This window comes from Panthera tigris, chromosome A3 (assembly GCF_018350195.1).
Source record: "Panthera tigris isolate Pti1 chromosome A3, P.tigris_Pti1_mat1.1, whole genome shotgun sequence".
Taxonomy (NCBI): Eukaryota; Metazoa; Chordata; class Mammalia; order Carnivora; family Felidae; genus Panthera; species Panthera tigris.
Genome location: NC_056662.1, coordinates 125,885,860 through 125,903,484, shown reverse-complemented (window position 1 = coordinate 125,903,484; position 17,625 = coordinate 125,885,860). Strand labels below are relative to the sequence as shown.

At 36.7% G+C, this 17,625-nt stretch overlaps 1 protein-coding gene across 2 annotated transcripts in view; it reads right to left on the bottom strand.

Annotated features, from left to right (window-relative positions):
- The window catches only part of SMC6 (structural maintenance of chromosomes 6), a 73,852-nt gene that overhangs the window by 33,356 nt on the left and 22,871 nt on the right, over window positions 1–17,625 (bottom strand). For both annotated transcript variants that reach the window (XM_042982461.1, XM_042982462.1), the window contains exons 7-17: window positions 17,432–17,512; window positions 16,363–16,464; window positions 13,390–13,509; window positions 13,189–13,287; window positions 10,258–10,404; window positions 9,897–9,985; window positions 9,552–9,716; window positions 9,049–9,227; window positions 7,494–7,698; window positions 4,069–4,183; window positions 2,021–2,181 (exon numbers count right to left, since the gene is read on the bottom strand). In XM_042982461.1, the coding sequence (XP_042838395.1) occupies window positions 2,021–2,181; window positions 4,069–4,183; window positions 7,494–7,698; window positions 9,049–9,227; window positions 9,552–9,716; window positions 9,897–9,985; window positions 10,258–10,404; window positions 13,189–13,287; window positions 13,390–13,509; window positions 16,363–16,464; window positions 17,432–17,512 (1,463 nt within the window). The remainder of the gene's footprint in view (window positions 1–2,020; window positions 2,182–4,068; window positions 4,184–7,493; window positions 7,699–9,048; window positions 9,228–9,551; window positions 9,717–9,896; window positions 9,986–10,257; window positions 10,405–13,188; window positions 13,288–13,389; window positions 13,510–16,362; window positions 16,465–17,431; window positions 17,513–17,625) is intronic.

The following is a 17,625-nucleotide window of genomic DNA, read 5'->3' as shown; positions in this document are numbered from 1 at the left end:
TGGTTTGGGTCAAAACAGATGACACAAAAGTCATCTAAATATCATTAGAACTTGGTATATTCTCTTTCTGTCTTTTTTTTTTTTTTAAGCTTGGCTTTTTTAAGCTATTAGCTGTTCTTTCTCTTTTTGTAAATTGAGGTGTAGTTTACATGCAATATTACATTAGTTTCAGGTGTACCACAAAGTGATTTAATATTTATATACATTATAAAGTGACCTCCACAAAATATAGCAGCCATCTGTTACCAAAGTTAACATATTAATATTAATATACTATACATCTCTATGACTTACTTACTTTCCCACTAGAAGTCTGTACCTTTTAATCCCTTTCCTCTATTTCACCCAACCCCTCATCCCTCTGCAGAGACACTGTTCAACCACCAGATTGTTCTCCATATCTATGCATCAGTTTGTTTTCTTTTGTTTGCTTGTTTGTTTTGTTTTTAAGATTCCACATGTAAGTGAAATCATACAGTATTTGTCTTTCTCTGTATGATTTATTTAAATGAACATCATATGCAGAACTTCGCATATTTACAATCAATAGTTTATTGATTCCCATATTATTTAATAGGGGAAACGATTTTTGAAAACCCAGTTCACCTGACTTTTAAAACAAATGATGTGTCCACTACACATTAGTACAAATACCATTAGCTAAAAATTGAAGCCAAATATCAACTCGAAACCTTTATTACTAAAATATCGGAATACACAAAAGCAAAAAAAATAAAATAAAATAAATAAACTGTTGGAATCAGAGATCCCAATTTGCTGCTGAGGCATACTTACAATCTTTTCCAAAAATGTCATCCTTTTTTTTTTTTTTCTTTAACACTTGGGACATAAATACATGAGGCAATTTTTATTGAAAAAAAAGTGTGAGCCATACAGAGTAACATCACTACAGTATTTTTATATATTTTACACTTGTGTCTGTTGAATACCATATAATTTAGTCTTACCCAGTTAAGAATCAGGAAGGCTTGATTTAAATGTCATGGCACAATGGACAAAAACTTACCACTTTACAGGTCACGTTTATACTGGCACATTCCCACATCTATCCCATCAGAAAGACTTGGTGTCAATACAAAATGTGCGTTCAGTGCCATGACACCAAGTTGCTGGTCATTCAACTTTTCTCTGTTGCTAAGAAAGAAGTTTTACCAAATGTTCTGGTATCTATTATAGCTATTTTTCTTTATGCTGCTCTCACGACATAAAAATGACTAATATTATTTGAAAACAAGACCTATTTTGACGAAACTCTCATTTCCCCTACATATACAAATTACTTAGAATACTTTCACTTTTACTCAATTTTCTTAGATATTTATTTTACTTAAGTTTTTAGTTCTTCTACTGAAGGTTTTCCAGGTCACTAATTCAGTTCCAAAACCCATCAATTCATCAACTGAATTAGTTTGGAAAATCATGGCTCTTTGGTACCAAAAATCCTTTCTGCATGCTTGTGCATCTCATTGAATACACTTACTAGCTTGTCATTCAACTTCTCACTTAGTCTCTTCTGGAAGCTCTGTTTTCCTAGATGTATGTTCTAATTCTGCCGACTGATCCTTTTAGAACAGTGCAACTCAAAATACAGTAAGAGATGTTAACAGGGAACTTGAGCCAGAATGTAAACCAGCACACCTATACGCTCACTGAGCAGAGTCAGAGCTGAACGCCAGAACAGTGGTGTAGCTGACGGACACTCTGGGTTCAGCTCTCATCTCCATGCAGACAGGCAGTAAACGATGTGCAGACCAGCTGGTCAAGGGAACACACTTGTGTTCTCCGTCCAAAATACTGTTGTCAAAGTGATGATGGGACACAACCATCAACCCAGAATTCTACATCCAGCTAAATGATCTTCGAAGCCCGAAAATATTCACAATCCTTCCCTGAAATAACTGTTGCTAGAGTAATATGAAAGGAAGCACACTGCAGGGCGCAGACAGAATACCACAGGGAGCAGTCAGAATACCACAGTAAAGCTTGCACTGACACTAACCTTATCTCAGAATCCACATCTTTGCTTAGGAATTTAGGTCTTGTATTTTCAGATGAATAGTAACGTCCTGCAAAGACCTGATCGCCATCAGCAGTAAACGCTTCTCTACAATTCTTGGGTGGCTTTTGAGACTGCATTACTGCACGAGCTACAGAATTACTCTAAAAAAATAGAGGGATAAATACATTTTTCAAATTATGCCATAGCCTTTCTGATGCACAATTTCAAAATGCTACCTATCATTATAAGATTCAAGTATTTTTATTTAAACATAAATAAAATCATTCCAGAAAGTTAAAAAAAAGAATTTCAAAAACAACTCAAGATTCAAAGAATTAAAACTACTGAGAGTCTTTAGAACACCATAGTAGGGGTGCCTGGGTGACTCAGTCAGTTGGGAGACCAACTTCAGTTTAGGTCATGATCTCACAATTTGTGAGTTTGAACCCCACATCAGGCTTTGTGCTGCTGACAGGGTGGAACCTGCTTCAGATTCCGTCTCCCTCTCTCTCTGCCCCTCCCCTGCTCAAACGTGCCTGCTGTATCTCTCAAAAATAAACAAACATTAAAAAAAAAAAAAGAGGGGCGCCTGGGTGGCTCAGTCGGTTCAGCGTCCGACTTCGGCTCAGGTCATGATCTCGCGGTTCGTGACTTCAAGCCCCGCATCAGGCTCTGTGCTGATGGCTCAGAGCCTGGAGCCTGTTTCAGATTCTGTGTCTCCCTCTCTCTCTGACCCTCCCCTGTTCATGCTCTGTCTCTCTGTCTCAAAAATAAATAAATGTTAAAAAAAAATTAAAAAAAAAAAAGAACACCATAGTGCATTGTAAACAATGCTTTATGACAAACTAAGTTCTAATCCGTTTAAAATTAAAAATTATTTTATGTACATTTTCATGTGGGAATATTCATTTTAGATCAGTTCATACAAATCTTTTTCTTTTCTAAATGACTTTTACAGCCTGGAAAGATGTGAGTGAACAGCAAATTACAGTAAAAGATTGGTATACTGAATTACATGGGGAAGCTTAGAAATATTTAAGCCCTAGAGAGAAGTAAAAAAGGGATTAGACTTAATGGAGGCCTAGCCAACCTCTAGTGACAGACAAGAGGACTTCATTATTTTCTTTCAAGTATCCTTTTCTTTTTTTTCTTTTAAGTTTATTTATTTATTTTAAGAGAGACAGAAACAGCATGAGTGGGGAAGGGGCAGAGAAAGAGGGAGAGAGAGAGAATCCTAAGCAGGCTCCTCACTGCCAGCCCGAGCCCCACGTGGGGCTTAAAATCACGAAACTACGAGATCATGGCTTGAGTGGAAACCAAGAGAGGGATGCTCACCTGACTGAGCCACCCAGGCGCCCCTCAAGTATCCTAAAATATGAGGGAGCCAAGCCCACAAATAATTACAATATTACTTTGCAACATATATACTATATATACATTTAAATTACTGACACCATTACTTCTCAATTTCCAATAATGAGAAAAACAAACTCTACTATGCTTATTTTGGTTAGATCTCTGTTTTGAATTTCCTTGTTCCTTCTCAGCAAATTTATGTCAATAGATGAAACACAGTTTGGTGATTTAATCCAACAAGTACATAAAAATACATACATAAATGAAAAATATTGACTTATTTTACGATACTTTCAAAATTTTAAGAAAAAGAACTCATGAAATATCAAATAGACTATTTGTTTAAAAAATAGAATAATAACATACTTATCTGTAAAGGTAAATAAAAAACGGATCTGGCAACCAAATCGAGAAAGAAAGAAACAAAAACAAAATTATAGCATCATTCACCAAAATAATATGTATTTGTGAAATGATTTACTGAGGAATAGCCAAAAGTTAAAAAAGTTCTCAGGCAGAAAACGCACAAACCACCCAGTTCTATGTTATTCTATAGTGTTCTATGAGGTAAAAGCACATGGTAAAACATATTAATAACTCCAGAATACAGAAGGGGAACAGGAATTTATATAACCAATTTCAATTCTGGAAACTGAAAAATAATACAAAATACAGCAAACATCTTATCTTACTTTGATCAGAAGCACCGTCTCTATGCTTCTCATGTCAATCAGGCTGTTTGCAACAACTGCATTATCTATTTCTAAAGCAGTCAAGACTGTTGGAAAGTCTGGATGATAAGCAGCTCTAGAACACAAAAGTATAGAAATATCAACTTATCAAACTTTACTTTTATACATATATATATATTTTCGAGAGATGAGAGAGAGTGAGCGCATGAGTGTACGCGTGGGGGAAGGGCAGAGGGAGAGGCAGAGAGAGAATCCTAAGCAGGCTCCATGCCCAGCACACAGCCCGATGATGCAGGGCTCCATCCCGGGACGCTGGGATCATGACTTGAGATGTAATCAAGAATTGGACTCTGAATGGACTGAGCTACCCAGGCGCCCCTTATGTATATGCCTTTTTAATGTGTGACTCTAGATAACAATGGAAAATATCTGATAACATTTGAGAACATTTGTAATAGCTTTATTTTATTTAAACAGCAAACGTTTATATTATGTGCTAGGCATTCTAAGAATATTATAAATATTAGCTCACTTAAATCCTCAGAGTAACTATATGAGATTGATAATATTACTCTCTCCCTTTAAAGGAATTTTTTTTCTTTAAGTTTATTTATTTATTTTGAAGGAGTGTACGAGCAGGGGGGAGGGGTGGAGAGAGAGCCAGTACTGTCAGTGCAGAGCCCTACATGGGGCTTGACTCTGTGAACTGTAAGTTCATGACCTGAACCAAGATCAAGAGTCAGGTACTCAACCGACTGAGTCACCCTGGTGCCCCAGTGAGTTTGCTCTTAAGATGGAGGAGGAAAACCACTGACCTAAGATGTTTAAAGGGGAGAGAAGTCAGTGGAGTAGGAACATTTAAAGTTCAGGAGAGAGTTGAAGTAATGAAAAGAAATGGTTCACAAATCAGGGAAGAAAGCATGTAATTCAGAGCCTACGGGGATTGATAAACAGCTTTAGAGAGAAAGAGCATCTCCTCTGTTGAGTGGGAGAAGACGTACAGACACAGACCAGGTTGTGGGTGGTTAGCATGCTAAGCAGTTCCATATCCTCTATTTCCTCTGAAAAGAGGGAACAAGGCCATCTGCAAAGGAAAGGAAACTACTCCGAGTATCTCCTGGGAAGCTATGCACTTTCCCGGGGAATCTCTGTTGAGGTTCCTCAATATGAGCCTAATATTCCTTATTCATTCTAATATTCCAATAGTGTTTCACTGTTCTTTTCTGCATTAAAATAACATGGACAATTTTAAAATTTAGCATTTGAACCACAATATATACTGATAAAGTTCTTCACAAGAAAATCATCCCTCCAAAACGTCTGTAAGGCAGCTAAAGTTGAGAGAATATTACATGTACCCAACTTGTCAATACTCTGTCAACACCTAAAAGTAACATCCAACTTCCTCTAGTACCCCACCAACTTGAACTTCAACATAATACCCAACTACTCCGAAAGGCAAACACGGACTCTGTCATACTCTGGAGCCACTCTATTACTCTAACTTCCCACTGTTACCACGAGCTACAGCCTTCCTGGCTGACCATGCCTGTCAAATCTGCTAACTTCCTGCGGCCCACCTACAGGTTTTCTCCCAGGCCTCACTTGCTTCCTTCTCCAGCCAAAGCCGCATGGCCAGTCATGAACTACTTTCCCAGCAGCACTCTCAACTGCTTCTCTCTTCTCCTGCAACACCTACCCACTCTAAAAAATTCTAATGCAGTATTAATCCAACAGTATACATTCTCTCTACTCAAACCTATTAAAAAATAAAAAATCCTGCAGCTACCACAGGTGTCTGAATCCTGAGTAGACTTTGGTTCAGCTTCCTCTCTCACTCTCCCAAACCTACCCAACTGGTGAGGCCCTCATTCTCAGCACATGGATTCACCTACTTCTGAGAAGTGACCTCAGGCTCCACAAACGTAGCTCTCACTCTGCACCACCTCCCAGGATGTGCTATGCTGCTAGGAGCCTGGAGCCACAATCCCCGGGGAATCTCTGGGGACACAGCATGCCGGTCGGGCAGCACCAGGCTTTCCTACTCATGGCAGTCCTCACAGCAGCTCACGGAGCCATCCCGACAGTTCAGGACCCAAGGTCCTGGTCCCCAAATGACAGTGCCAGTGAAAGAGGATATTCCTCACAGAAGTCAATCTCTCATAGCCATCCCCCAGGGGCAGTTTCCAAGGTCCCCGTAGGGAAACGCCCAATTACGAGTCACCACGCTGGAAGACCAGGTGTTCAGAGTTCTCCCGCTTCAGATGCAACTAACCTGTCAGGGGTCATTTTTTACCATAAGCAATGCTGTCTGGTAGCACATTGGAAATTTCACTTTTATCAGGTCTTAGAAATCAGGAGTCAAAGCTAGAAACTAATGTAGGGTCAAATTTTTCTGCAGATTGAGAAAACACTTCACCTCCAACTCCCAAATCCTTATACCTAGCCTAAAAGCTCCAAATGGACAGTTCCAAAACAGGACTTATCCTCTTTTGACAAATCCACTTTTTCCTTGTACTTCTCCTGAAGCACACACCTGCTAGGCACTCACTCCAGCCAGAGACCTGGAAGGTATCCTCAATTCTTTTGTTTTCTTACATTCAAGTGACAGGGTTTATTGATTTTGTCCTAAATAACACTTTTAATCTGTCCCTTACTATCCATAATGCACACGCTATTTTTTTGCAGAATAATTTATGATGCCGTGCCACCATACGTTTTGCACATAGAATTCTATTTGCCCACAAAGCAATTAACCCTTGTCTGTCACTAGACAAACTCATCAGTTCAGGAGACTAATCCTGTGTCCTCTTTTCTCGAATTTCTTCCCTAATCTAGCTACTAACATCTAACGTGTAATTACTTTCTCATCTGAACTACATCTGCATTTTGTGATCTAATTTTATCAAAGCTGAAGATTAAATTAGAAAATATGTTATTATATTTAAAAGTAAAGTGAGTAGCTAGTCAGCAGTTAGCAAAGAGGCCAGTTTGGGTACTGGGCCCTTGAAGTTTATTACGGTCATCAAAGAAAACAACCACGGTTCTTTAAGGGATCTGCAAAGCACCTTGAGAGTTGAACCGTGAGTAATGAGTGTCAAAGCTCTTTGTTAGTACACCCCCCACATACCCCTTAATTTGCCTAGGTCTGTATCACTTCCCTCAGCATTGGTTCTATGCCACACTGCATCTCTCTCCCTGTTCTGGCTCCCACAACACACCTCGTGTAAGGAGCTCAAGGCCAGGGAGCAGGTCTTATTTACCTATGCATCTCCAGTGCCTACGCTGAAATTAAAGAAGCGGCTTGATGAAATTTCATTAAGTCAGTACTACATATTTGGTTAACATAAAATTTTTTTAATTCTTTCTGATCTTGGACATGATTAAGCAATTCCAGAAATGGCACTTAACTAGTGATACCTTACCTGTGTCTTACATCGTACATCTCATTCCGAAACTCAGAAACTATTATCTGTGGCCGTGAGGTCCCTCGTGAATAAAACTTTTCCATCAGTGCCTGAAGGACTCTTTCATCAGCATGGTTATGGCAACAATAGGCTTGCAGAAGTCCCTTTAAGCAAGATTCGATAGCCAAAGCAAGCTCAGGGTCCCGAAGATGAATGCAAGCTCCTAAAAGTGAGAAAATTATTAAAAGGCCCATAAATCCTTACTTTGAAATATTAATGTAACTATCTTTTTATAACAGTTTATAATTGAATTCAAAATATTTTCATATAAAGTATAGATGACATTACAGATCTTCTGTTAACTAAATGGGAAATCCCCACTTATCCGTTGGATACACTGGAAAGACAACTCATCAAATCCTATGAAAAGAACTGTCCCACTCATTCCAATGTAAATCAGCAGAGGCCTTTCTATGTAATCGGATACTATTCCAGCCTCTGAATGGCATTTTGAATATCAAACCAAAAGGTTTACATACAGATCCTTTATTATTTTCTGTAAAACTGATTAACATTGGGATTTAAAAACAGAGAAGAGGGGCGCCTGGGTGGCTCAGTCGGTTAAGCCTCCGACTTCGGCTCAGGTCATGATCTCACAGTTCGTGAGTTCAAGCCCCGCGTCGGGCTCTGTGCTGACAGCTCAGAGCCTGGAGCCTGTTTCAGATTCTGTGTCTCCCTCTCTCTCTCTGACCCTCCCCCGTTCATGCTCTGTCTCTCTCTGTCTCAAAAGTAAATAAACGTTAAAAAAAATTAAAAAAAAATAAAATAAAAAATAAAAAATAAAAAAATAAATAAAAACAGAGAAGAAATGCCTCATCCATTGAAACAGATCCTGGTACAGAGGTACATATCATTTACATGAAGAGACATCACCATAATATAGTATGTAATGCCACATTTCCACAGTAAATATATTTAGTAATAAAATATATATATATTTATCTTTACAGCATCATTTTCCCCTAATGATATTACAGAATTAGAGATAATTTCTCAGGAGAACTCAAAAGACATGTATATATTTTTAATCTTCTGTATATATGGGGATAATGAAATAAACCCAGGTTTTCCAGTTGAAAAAGGACTTAGAAACAATCCTAAATAGAAACTAAGAAAAGATAAGTCATTTTATAAAAGTTACACAAAACTCAGGTGGTGAGAATTCTTCTATCTTGATGTCACTGGATTTTCCAACTAATCAATTATATTCAAATTAGTTAACTCATTTATTCATTCATTCAGGAAAAAATCTGAATCAGATTATTCAACTCTATAGTTACTTATCCTAAATTATCTTGCTTTTGGCTATTTTATGCTTTAAAGATACAAAAGGAAAATTATAAAGTTTAAAGTGATTTTTGTTATTATTTCTTAAAATATATACAATTAAAATCCACATATAATTACACAGCCCTTTGATAACACTTTTAAAACTAGATTCAAGAGAACCTTTCCTGAAAATAAAACCTTATTTCTAATGTTCCTTGTGTCCTGACCAAATGGTGACAAATACCTAAAGGGCCTATGGGTTTACAGGTAAAACGCCCACGCCTATAGGCGTCATCTATTGCTTCAAGAAGAGCTGGTACATGAGGCCCAAATCTTTTCAGTCGATCGGTTTTACTATCTTTCAGTTCTTTCAGTTGCCTCTGATTATAGCTCAGTGTATGCTTCACATCTAGTTCTTCCCGCCTACAAAATAAAAGCAAAAAACCAGAAGAAATATGTGCTACAATTATACAGGAATATCCAGCCTTTCCCCCCTAACACCTGCCTACCAGTGAACGACCCAGCTACCCAAAAGACTAAAGGCAGATTTATTTGAAAATGATTGTGTTACTGGAGAAAAATCATCACAAGTTGTCAAAACTTCACACACACACACACACACACACACACACACACCTTATTCAGTACATGAACCAACAATGAAACATGTTTTCTGTCTTCATAAACACCAAACTACATGATTTTCAAGTGATTAAAAATAATCATCCTAAGGATCTTGAAACTTACTTAATTCTCACCCGTTCTTCTTTGTCCTTTTCTATGGCTTGCTGAAACTGTTCAATCTCTTGATTGATTGAACTTTCCTGATCCTGCAAGGCCTTTACTCTCTCTTTTAACCAAGATATTTTTTTTTGCCTTTCCAATCGTTCAGGTTCCAAAGATTGATCGGTACTAACAGTAAATAATCCAAAATAGAAAATGTTATATGAAAACTTGAATGTTTAGAAAACCACAAAGCAATGTAATAAAATTCCTTTAGAAATAGTATGGAAAAATCTGATACTCCATTTCACTGAGGGCACTGTTGTATAAAATGAGGTAATCATGCGCAATGCAAAGTAACCATCTTACCTTTTCTTTAGTTCTTCAATTCTTTTGCAAAGCTGTTCATCATCTTTCATTAATGCTCTATACTCATTTAGAGAACGGTTATATAAAACCTAACAAAAAATAAGACATAGTTTGATAAAATAAATATATATATCCTATTCAAATCCACTTTTGCCAAATCTTCAAATCAGAGGCTAAATATATGCAGAAATATATTTTTAAAACAAAGTACATAAATGGCCACATGAAACTTACATTTTTTAAAATCTGTAAGCAACACAGATCTTACTTAATTATAAAACCCCTCCTTTTAGAAGTAAGTGAACAGTATTTGTATTTGATACATAGTATTCAATATTTCAGGCTGGAAAATTTCTCTCACCTCAGCTTCATTATAGGTCCTTTTCTTAGCCGTAACATCTGTTTTCAGTGCCATACATTCTGGTGCCCGTGCACTTGTCTCTTGACTAATCTTTTCTAGTTTATCTTGAATATCTTTGTATTTTTTTTCTGCCTCATTAAGTCTAACCTTTAAGAAAATAACATTTTGGAGTGTATTTTAATTTTCTTCACTAAACAGAAAAAAATTTTAAGTTATATATAGTTCACATCCAATAATAAACTTGGTTTCACTCTGACTAAATAATCTCAAGACATCAGGTAAGCAAACATAATTATATAAAATACTAGAATATAATTTTTTTATTTGAGAGAGAGAGAGAGAGCGTGTGAGAGGAGGAGAGGGTCAGAGGAAGACAGAGAGATCTAATGCTCAGCATGGAACTTGACATGGGGCTTGATCCCACAATCAGAGTCAAAAGCAAGAGTTGGATCCTCAACCAACTGAGCCACCCAGGTGCCCTCTAAAATATAATTTTAATTCCATATTTCTTTATCCAACAAAAGTACTATCTTCTGGGGATACAAAGATACAGTAACAATGGTCTTCAGGTAACACAATAAATGGGAGAGAGGCACAATTTATCAGGGAACAGATATGGAAATTGATCATACAGTTTGGACGCAATAAAGCTTAAGTAGGCTATATCTATTTAGAACTGTGGAAGCACAGAGAAAGAACCTAGAGGTCTGCCAAAAAAGTCAAGAATGCCTTCAAAGCAGAAGTAGCATTTGAGCTGAGACTTGAAAGATTAATCAAAATGTCCCTGGAGAAAAGTTGGGGAAAGGTGTTAGAGGCAGATGGAAAAGCATGTAGAAAGGCACTAGTCCTACTTTGGGAAATGAAAATATTTAAACTAAGAACGTAGCGGTGAGAGCTGAGCCTCAACAGTCAAAGAGTGTGAATTCCTAACGATCAGCTTACAACTTAACCCTCCAGACAACAGGGACAGAGGACATTAACCAAATCTGTATGTTAGATCACTTTGAAAGCACATGCAGGGTGAAGGGAAAATTACAGGAAACAACATCAGTAAGGAGTTAATATTCCAATGCAAAAAGGAATGAGAAACCAAAGCAGGGCACTGACAAAAGGAATGGATTAGAAGGGACAAATAAGAGAACTATTAGATCAGGGATCAGCAAACTTTTTCCAGCAAGAGCCAGATAGTATAGTAGACACTATTTCTTTGCAATCCTTCCATTCAATAGTTATTCTATAATCTATGACCATGCATACACTACACGAGAGGTTTTGTGTAAGACATGGTGGGAAGGATACAATTATAAAATAAGATTGTTCTTACCCTCCAGAAAGTGCCCAAATGCTTAAGTGGGGCAAATGCCTATAGAACTGAAATATAATGAAGCCTCAAGATCCTCCTTTCCCCATTTGAAAAAAGGTGAACATCTATTACTCAGACTAGATTCCATTTTTATTTTATTATTTTTACTTTTATTTCTTTAAAGATTTTATTTTGAAGTAATCTCTATACCCAATGTGGGGCTCAAACTTGCAACCCCAAGATTAAGAGCTGCATGCTCTACCTACTGAACCAGCCAGGCACCTTTGGATTCCATTTTCAGATTGGAGATTATCTAAAGAGAAAAGTAACCTAAAGTCCTCCACTATGATAAGCTAAGAAGTGAGGCTGAGGAAAATCTGGTAAAATAAACAATTCTAGAATATTCTTGCAGAAATGAAAATCCAAGGTAAGAAAAGTAGGTGGGTTGAACTTCCATTTACTACCTGAAGAGGGAGTACGAAATTCAGCTTATTTCTGTTATTTTTACATATCTATCTCTGTTTTGATGGATTAATGTCATAATTCTTAAAACGAAAAAACATATCTGCATACCTGGAGGAGAGACAGGAAAAAGCAAGGTGGGGGATATTATGTCCTATACTACAAACTAAGCTTGGGGGCCAAAAATTTGTAAGTAGAACAAAATACTATGAGGTTAGGCCAGCCACACTGAGCAGATGGGGCTTCTATAAAAAAGAAAAGGCTAGGACTTCTACTTCTGGCATGACAATGTGAGGAATTCTGCACTGCTGGCTACATACCCTTGGGAACATACTAAGAAACCACTCAAGCGTAAATTTTTAATGTGTGAATTGTATGGTATATAAATTATATCTTAATAAAGCTGTTAAAAAAAAAAGAACGAAAAGACAAGTATAAAGAGTGGATCTGCTATATGGTAAAAAGGTCTACATGCACACCCCCAACAGAGAATTACTGCTTTTATTTACCATTCAACCAACTTCTACCTCTAGGCCCAAGTGGAAGACTTGTGGTTTTTCTTGAATCTTACATAAATAGCATAGTTTCCACTTGGGCTCTTAGATCTCGGCTTGAAATTAACTTTATAGACCTAACAACCTGTCCCACATGTGTTCTACCTACATGGAATCTTCTGATGGTTCTGGGCCCTAAACTTCAGTTCCCTGTAAGTTATGGTAGCAGTCTCTGGGTACTGTGTTCAGTTTTGAATTGTTACACTTCATGATACTTAACTTTAATGCTATTCTAATTCACTATTATCCTAGCACCTCAAGACTTCTTACGTTGCCACTGCTAATGAACCCAGAGTAAAAGATTCAGGCTGTAGCATCTCTAGTTGGTAACAAAGTACCATTGTCTGCAAGCACGAGTTCAGAGTGCGACATCACTGGGCTCAACTGGCTGATCATGTCCAAATACAACACTCTTTTAAAAAAGGGAGTTGCCACAATAGTCCTTGAACAAAAGTTTAGGTCAGATTCACCTAATAAATTAGGTAATAAATTCACACACAGACAGATATATAGGTTGACACTTCTACTTTTGTTAAGTCTTTTAAAATAGTCTAATATGAGTAATCTCGTATGATTAAACTACCAAATCTGTAGTAGAAAAACTACAATTACCTGCTGTTCTTCCATCTTCCTGTCAAGTCTAGCAGCACGATCTTCTCCGATTTTGATATTATCTCTGATAGCATTCAATTGCTTTTCAATTTCATTGACCTACAAAGAAATTACACAGTAAATCATGTAGAAGACTAACTGTAACCAAATATATTCTGCATATTAAAAGTATAAGTGAATAAGTAATTAAGTAAAAATTACCACTGCCCAAGCCATTTCATGTTTCAAATATTCTAAATTAGTCTTCATTGTACTTAAGCCAGCAATACTCTGAAAACGTTCTTCTTTTTCCAAACACTGGCGTTTTAGTTCAATAAGTCGCTTAAAAAAAGAAAAAAAGGAAATATTTCTTACTGACATTAGAAAGACATGACATTTTACAAATGTATTTCTTTTAAGTGTACTGCCTTAATAGTATTAAAAAAGATATGCAAAGAAATGTCTTCTTTTAAGATGAAAATAAAAATACTTTTGGTTCTTTGATATGCTTTGACTAGGTACAACTATTTTCTTAATTTCTGCACTATAAAAATGGCCAAATACTATTCTAATGATGATCAAAGGAACAAAGGGTTTAAGACCTCACAAGTGCAGACAAATCACAAAACTCAGTTTCTCGCTTCTCTTGACACCATATCTGAGAGACAGAATGGTCTGTTCTTCTGGGCAAAGTATACCCAGCACCCTTTCCAAAGATAATGGAAGATGTAGAAGACATTTATTCCTAAAAGCTAAGTAAGCTACAATTTTTAAAACCTAAGTTCTCGCTTAACAGTAAATAAAATCATTAAATATCAGACAGAGTGACATTAAAACAGCTTCTGAAGTAGCTCCTAGACTTCATATTCTGTACACCAGGGTAGATAGATGGCCTCTCCCGTTCACTGGTGCTGACCATCTTCAACCAGGGCCTCACAATGTAGATCTACAAGGGTGTCCCTACAAGTCACTTTCCCAATTTCCAGGATTATTTCAATCCATTATCACTCTCTTCACACCTCACACACATGCCCCCTCGCTAATCCTCACTGATTCTCCCTGCCTCCTACCTCAGGGAATTTAGTGGCCATCAGATGGAAACTCCAACTTCCAATAGCCTTATCTACAAACCTAACACAGTCACAGCTTCCTTACACTGAAGAGGAGGGGCCTTCGTTACACTGAAGTCCAGTCCCCATCTATCTATACCTTTTGCAGTCAAATGCTCTATCCCTGAGCTATACCCCCTATCTATACCTTTTGGATGCGACCACTTGCTTCTGCCTTCTTGGGAGGTCTAAATTACTTCATTTCTCATCCCATCTTTTCATCTTTGTTTCCACTTTATCCTCTTCACTGACTCCCTTCCACTATCATTTTTATTTCTTGGAGACTGCTTCCCTCCTCTCACCATCCCTCTCCTGGCACTGTTCATCCTTCATTTCTCATCTTAGACATAAGCCTTAACAAATCCACCCTTCCCGAGTCCCTACACCCCAGCACTAATACCCTATTAAGTGCTTTTGCACAAACCCAGTCACAAATAAGTCCTTTAGTAGTGACCACCATACTCAGTTATTTACCATCTGGTTCCTGCTGAGTAGTTAGGTCTATGACCCCACGAGCCCTCAAGCCCTGGTATATATTGGCTGTTTATGGCCACGGACAAAGCACAATGCCAGGAGGCACACAGTGGAACTTATTATTTGTTGGCCGAATGCTTTCTAGTTTCTAACCTTCACATACTGTTTCCTATAGATTTAGTTATTCAAATTCGGAGTTTATTTTGAGAATATAAAGTTCTTCCTATAGATTTAGCTATTTAAATCCAGAGTTTAAGAATACAGGATATTTAATTAATATTTAATTAATTAATTAGAAAAAAGTTCTTATTAAGTGCACATTATACATACGGAACTCTGCTACATGATATAGGGAAGTGCTTCTTTAACTTCATAATTAAAATATCTTTACTAGTTGATAACAAAGTATACCATGGAGAGAGTGGGTGTTTAACCCCCCCCCCCACTGTCTAAAGCAAACAAATTTCTTCAAAGTCCTGACTTATTATTTTAAAAATAATAAATGTAACATATACTTTTACTTTTTTCTGAATATGCAAATATTTCCTTTCCCCAATAACACTGATACTCCAAGAAAGTGTGCTATATTAATTCTGTGGTTTACAGTGCCTCCTTGTACACTACCACATACCTGCGGTTTAAAGGGACAATGTGGGGAATAAAAATAAATATACCCATCCTTGCTTTTTAAGTTTTCATACAGCCACAGACCTAATTTTACATATGCAATCCTGAAAACCTGAAGTAAAAGGGCCAGTGTGACATCTAACTAAAGGTGACCTGGATCAATCATTAGTACAATTCTGTGTCAAAAGCACAAGCTAAGAAACAGCTGAAAGCTGAACTGGTTGTATGAAACTGACTAACAAAAGAATAAGATACAGAATCACACAAAAATTGGTGGACTTAATGTACTGGACGAAAGGCTCAAACGTAAGCCTTATGACTTTGAGGTCTCTGATTATCAGACAGAAGGTTGGATCTTCAGGAATCTGAAGAAGAAAGTATAAAAACAAAATACAGCAGATGTAAAAACAAATTTAAGTAAGTCATGCTGGCTTGAGTAATTTCAAATTCACACAGATATGCACAGCTGCTAACTTGGCAAGTACAGATGTGACAGTTGCCACCAAGCTATCAGTGCTTAATGAATGTTAACAATTTACCAGTGTGATGAAATACTTATCTACCATATATAATTGCATGTGCATTTAATACGTTTAATATCAGCTTGAGGCTTGTGCTTCTTTTGCCATCATAAGAAATACTACAGTTTTCAAACGACTTATAATGAGAATTAGTGATACCTTATTGTAGAACCAGTAAGTCATATATCCAGGCATAAGTATGTAAAATATTGCCCTGTCCTCTAGTTTATAACTTAACAGAGGAAAATGTGTACATGCCCATTATTACATAACAAAGTAAAGGCTAATAAAATACCCTGAATATAAAAACCACCCTTCGTATATTTCATAGAGTACCATGAAAGCGCTATTAGTTTTCTATAGCTACGTATTTATATATAAGTATGTAATTTTACAGTACCATTTATCTTATAGGTACTATAGCAATTTGACCTCAAAAATATTTGCATCAAGTGTTTACAAACCTCTTCTCCTTGATTTATCTGCTCCTTTGTTCTTTCTTTTGTTTCCATAATGTACGAATAATCTTCCTTCATCTGCTCAAGTTGGGTTGCTTTCATAAAGAACTGTATCAATAAGGAAAACACAATTAGGAGTCTGTAAACTTCCATGAACTGTAAAAAAAAAATTGTGGACTAATTATGTAAAAAGACACTAAAAACAATCTTGAGCAAGTACACATATACACAAAAGAACATGTTTTCAGACCCCAAATTTATTTCACTTACTCTGTTCACATCTACACATTTACTTGAAAGAACTCTTAAAAGCCTATGTAAGAAAACACTTTTGGTGTGATAATAATACCATCTTAAAAACTCACGTTCACTATTCTTTCATTCTTTAAGCAAGTATGAAAAAAAGAGAAAACATCCATATCCTTGATCTTTACACATCTTAAATTTTTAGAAAAGGAAATAGTGAAATCCATTCAAAAGTTACAGCATAAGTTTTAGTAGAAGTCAAATACTTTGCTAGCTTTATAATTTAAGGTTTAAAGGTTGTTATGCATGACCAATCATTCCTTTTAATTTTCTTAAAGATTAATTTTAGAATAATCCGTTCTCTCTCAGAATTCAGAGCCAAAGAGTGAAAGCAAGAATTTACCATGAAAATTACATTTCTATCATACCTACTTAGAACTTTCCTAAATTAGCCCTACACTATTACTATAAATCGATGGCTTTAAAAAAAAAAAAAACCTCAAGGGACCCTTAGGTGGCTCAGTCGGTTAAGCTTCTGACTCTGGATTTCCTCTCAGGCCATGATCTCATGGCTCTTGGGTTCGAGCTCTGCACCAGGCTCTGCACTGACAGTGCTAGGCCTGCTTGGGATTCTCTCTCTCTCTCTCTCTCTCTCTCTCTCTCTCTCTCTCCCCCCACCCCTGATCATTCTCTTTCTCTCTCAGAATAAATAAACATTTTTTAAAAACTCAGTATTTATAACATGAGCAAAAGTTATATTCAGTATATATGCTTAATCTAGAAATATATTCTTTTTTGATAAATTCATATTTACTTTGGTGTTCCTTACTTTGTATTTGTCTCCCTCATTTTTAGACTGCAAGAACTGCTTGCTCATCTCTTGTGTTAAAACAGAAACTGGATTATCCACCTGAAATAAATAAGAAAGATTATTTCTGATTATTTCATTTTAACGACTTAAGATAAACCGACTGAAATACAGAATACAATTCACCCATGGCGTCATCAAGAAGGCTAAGGTTA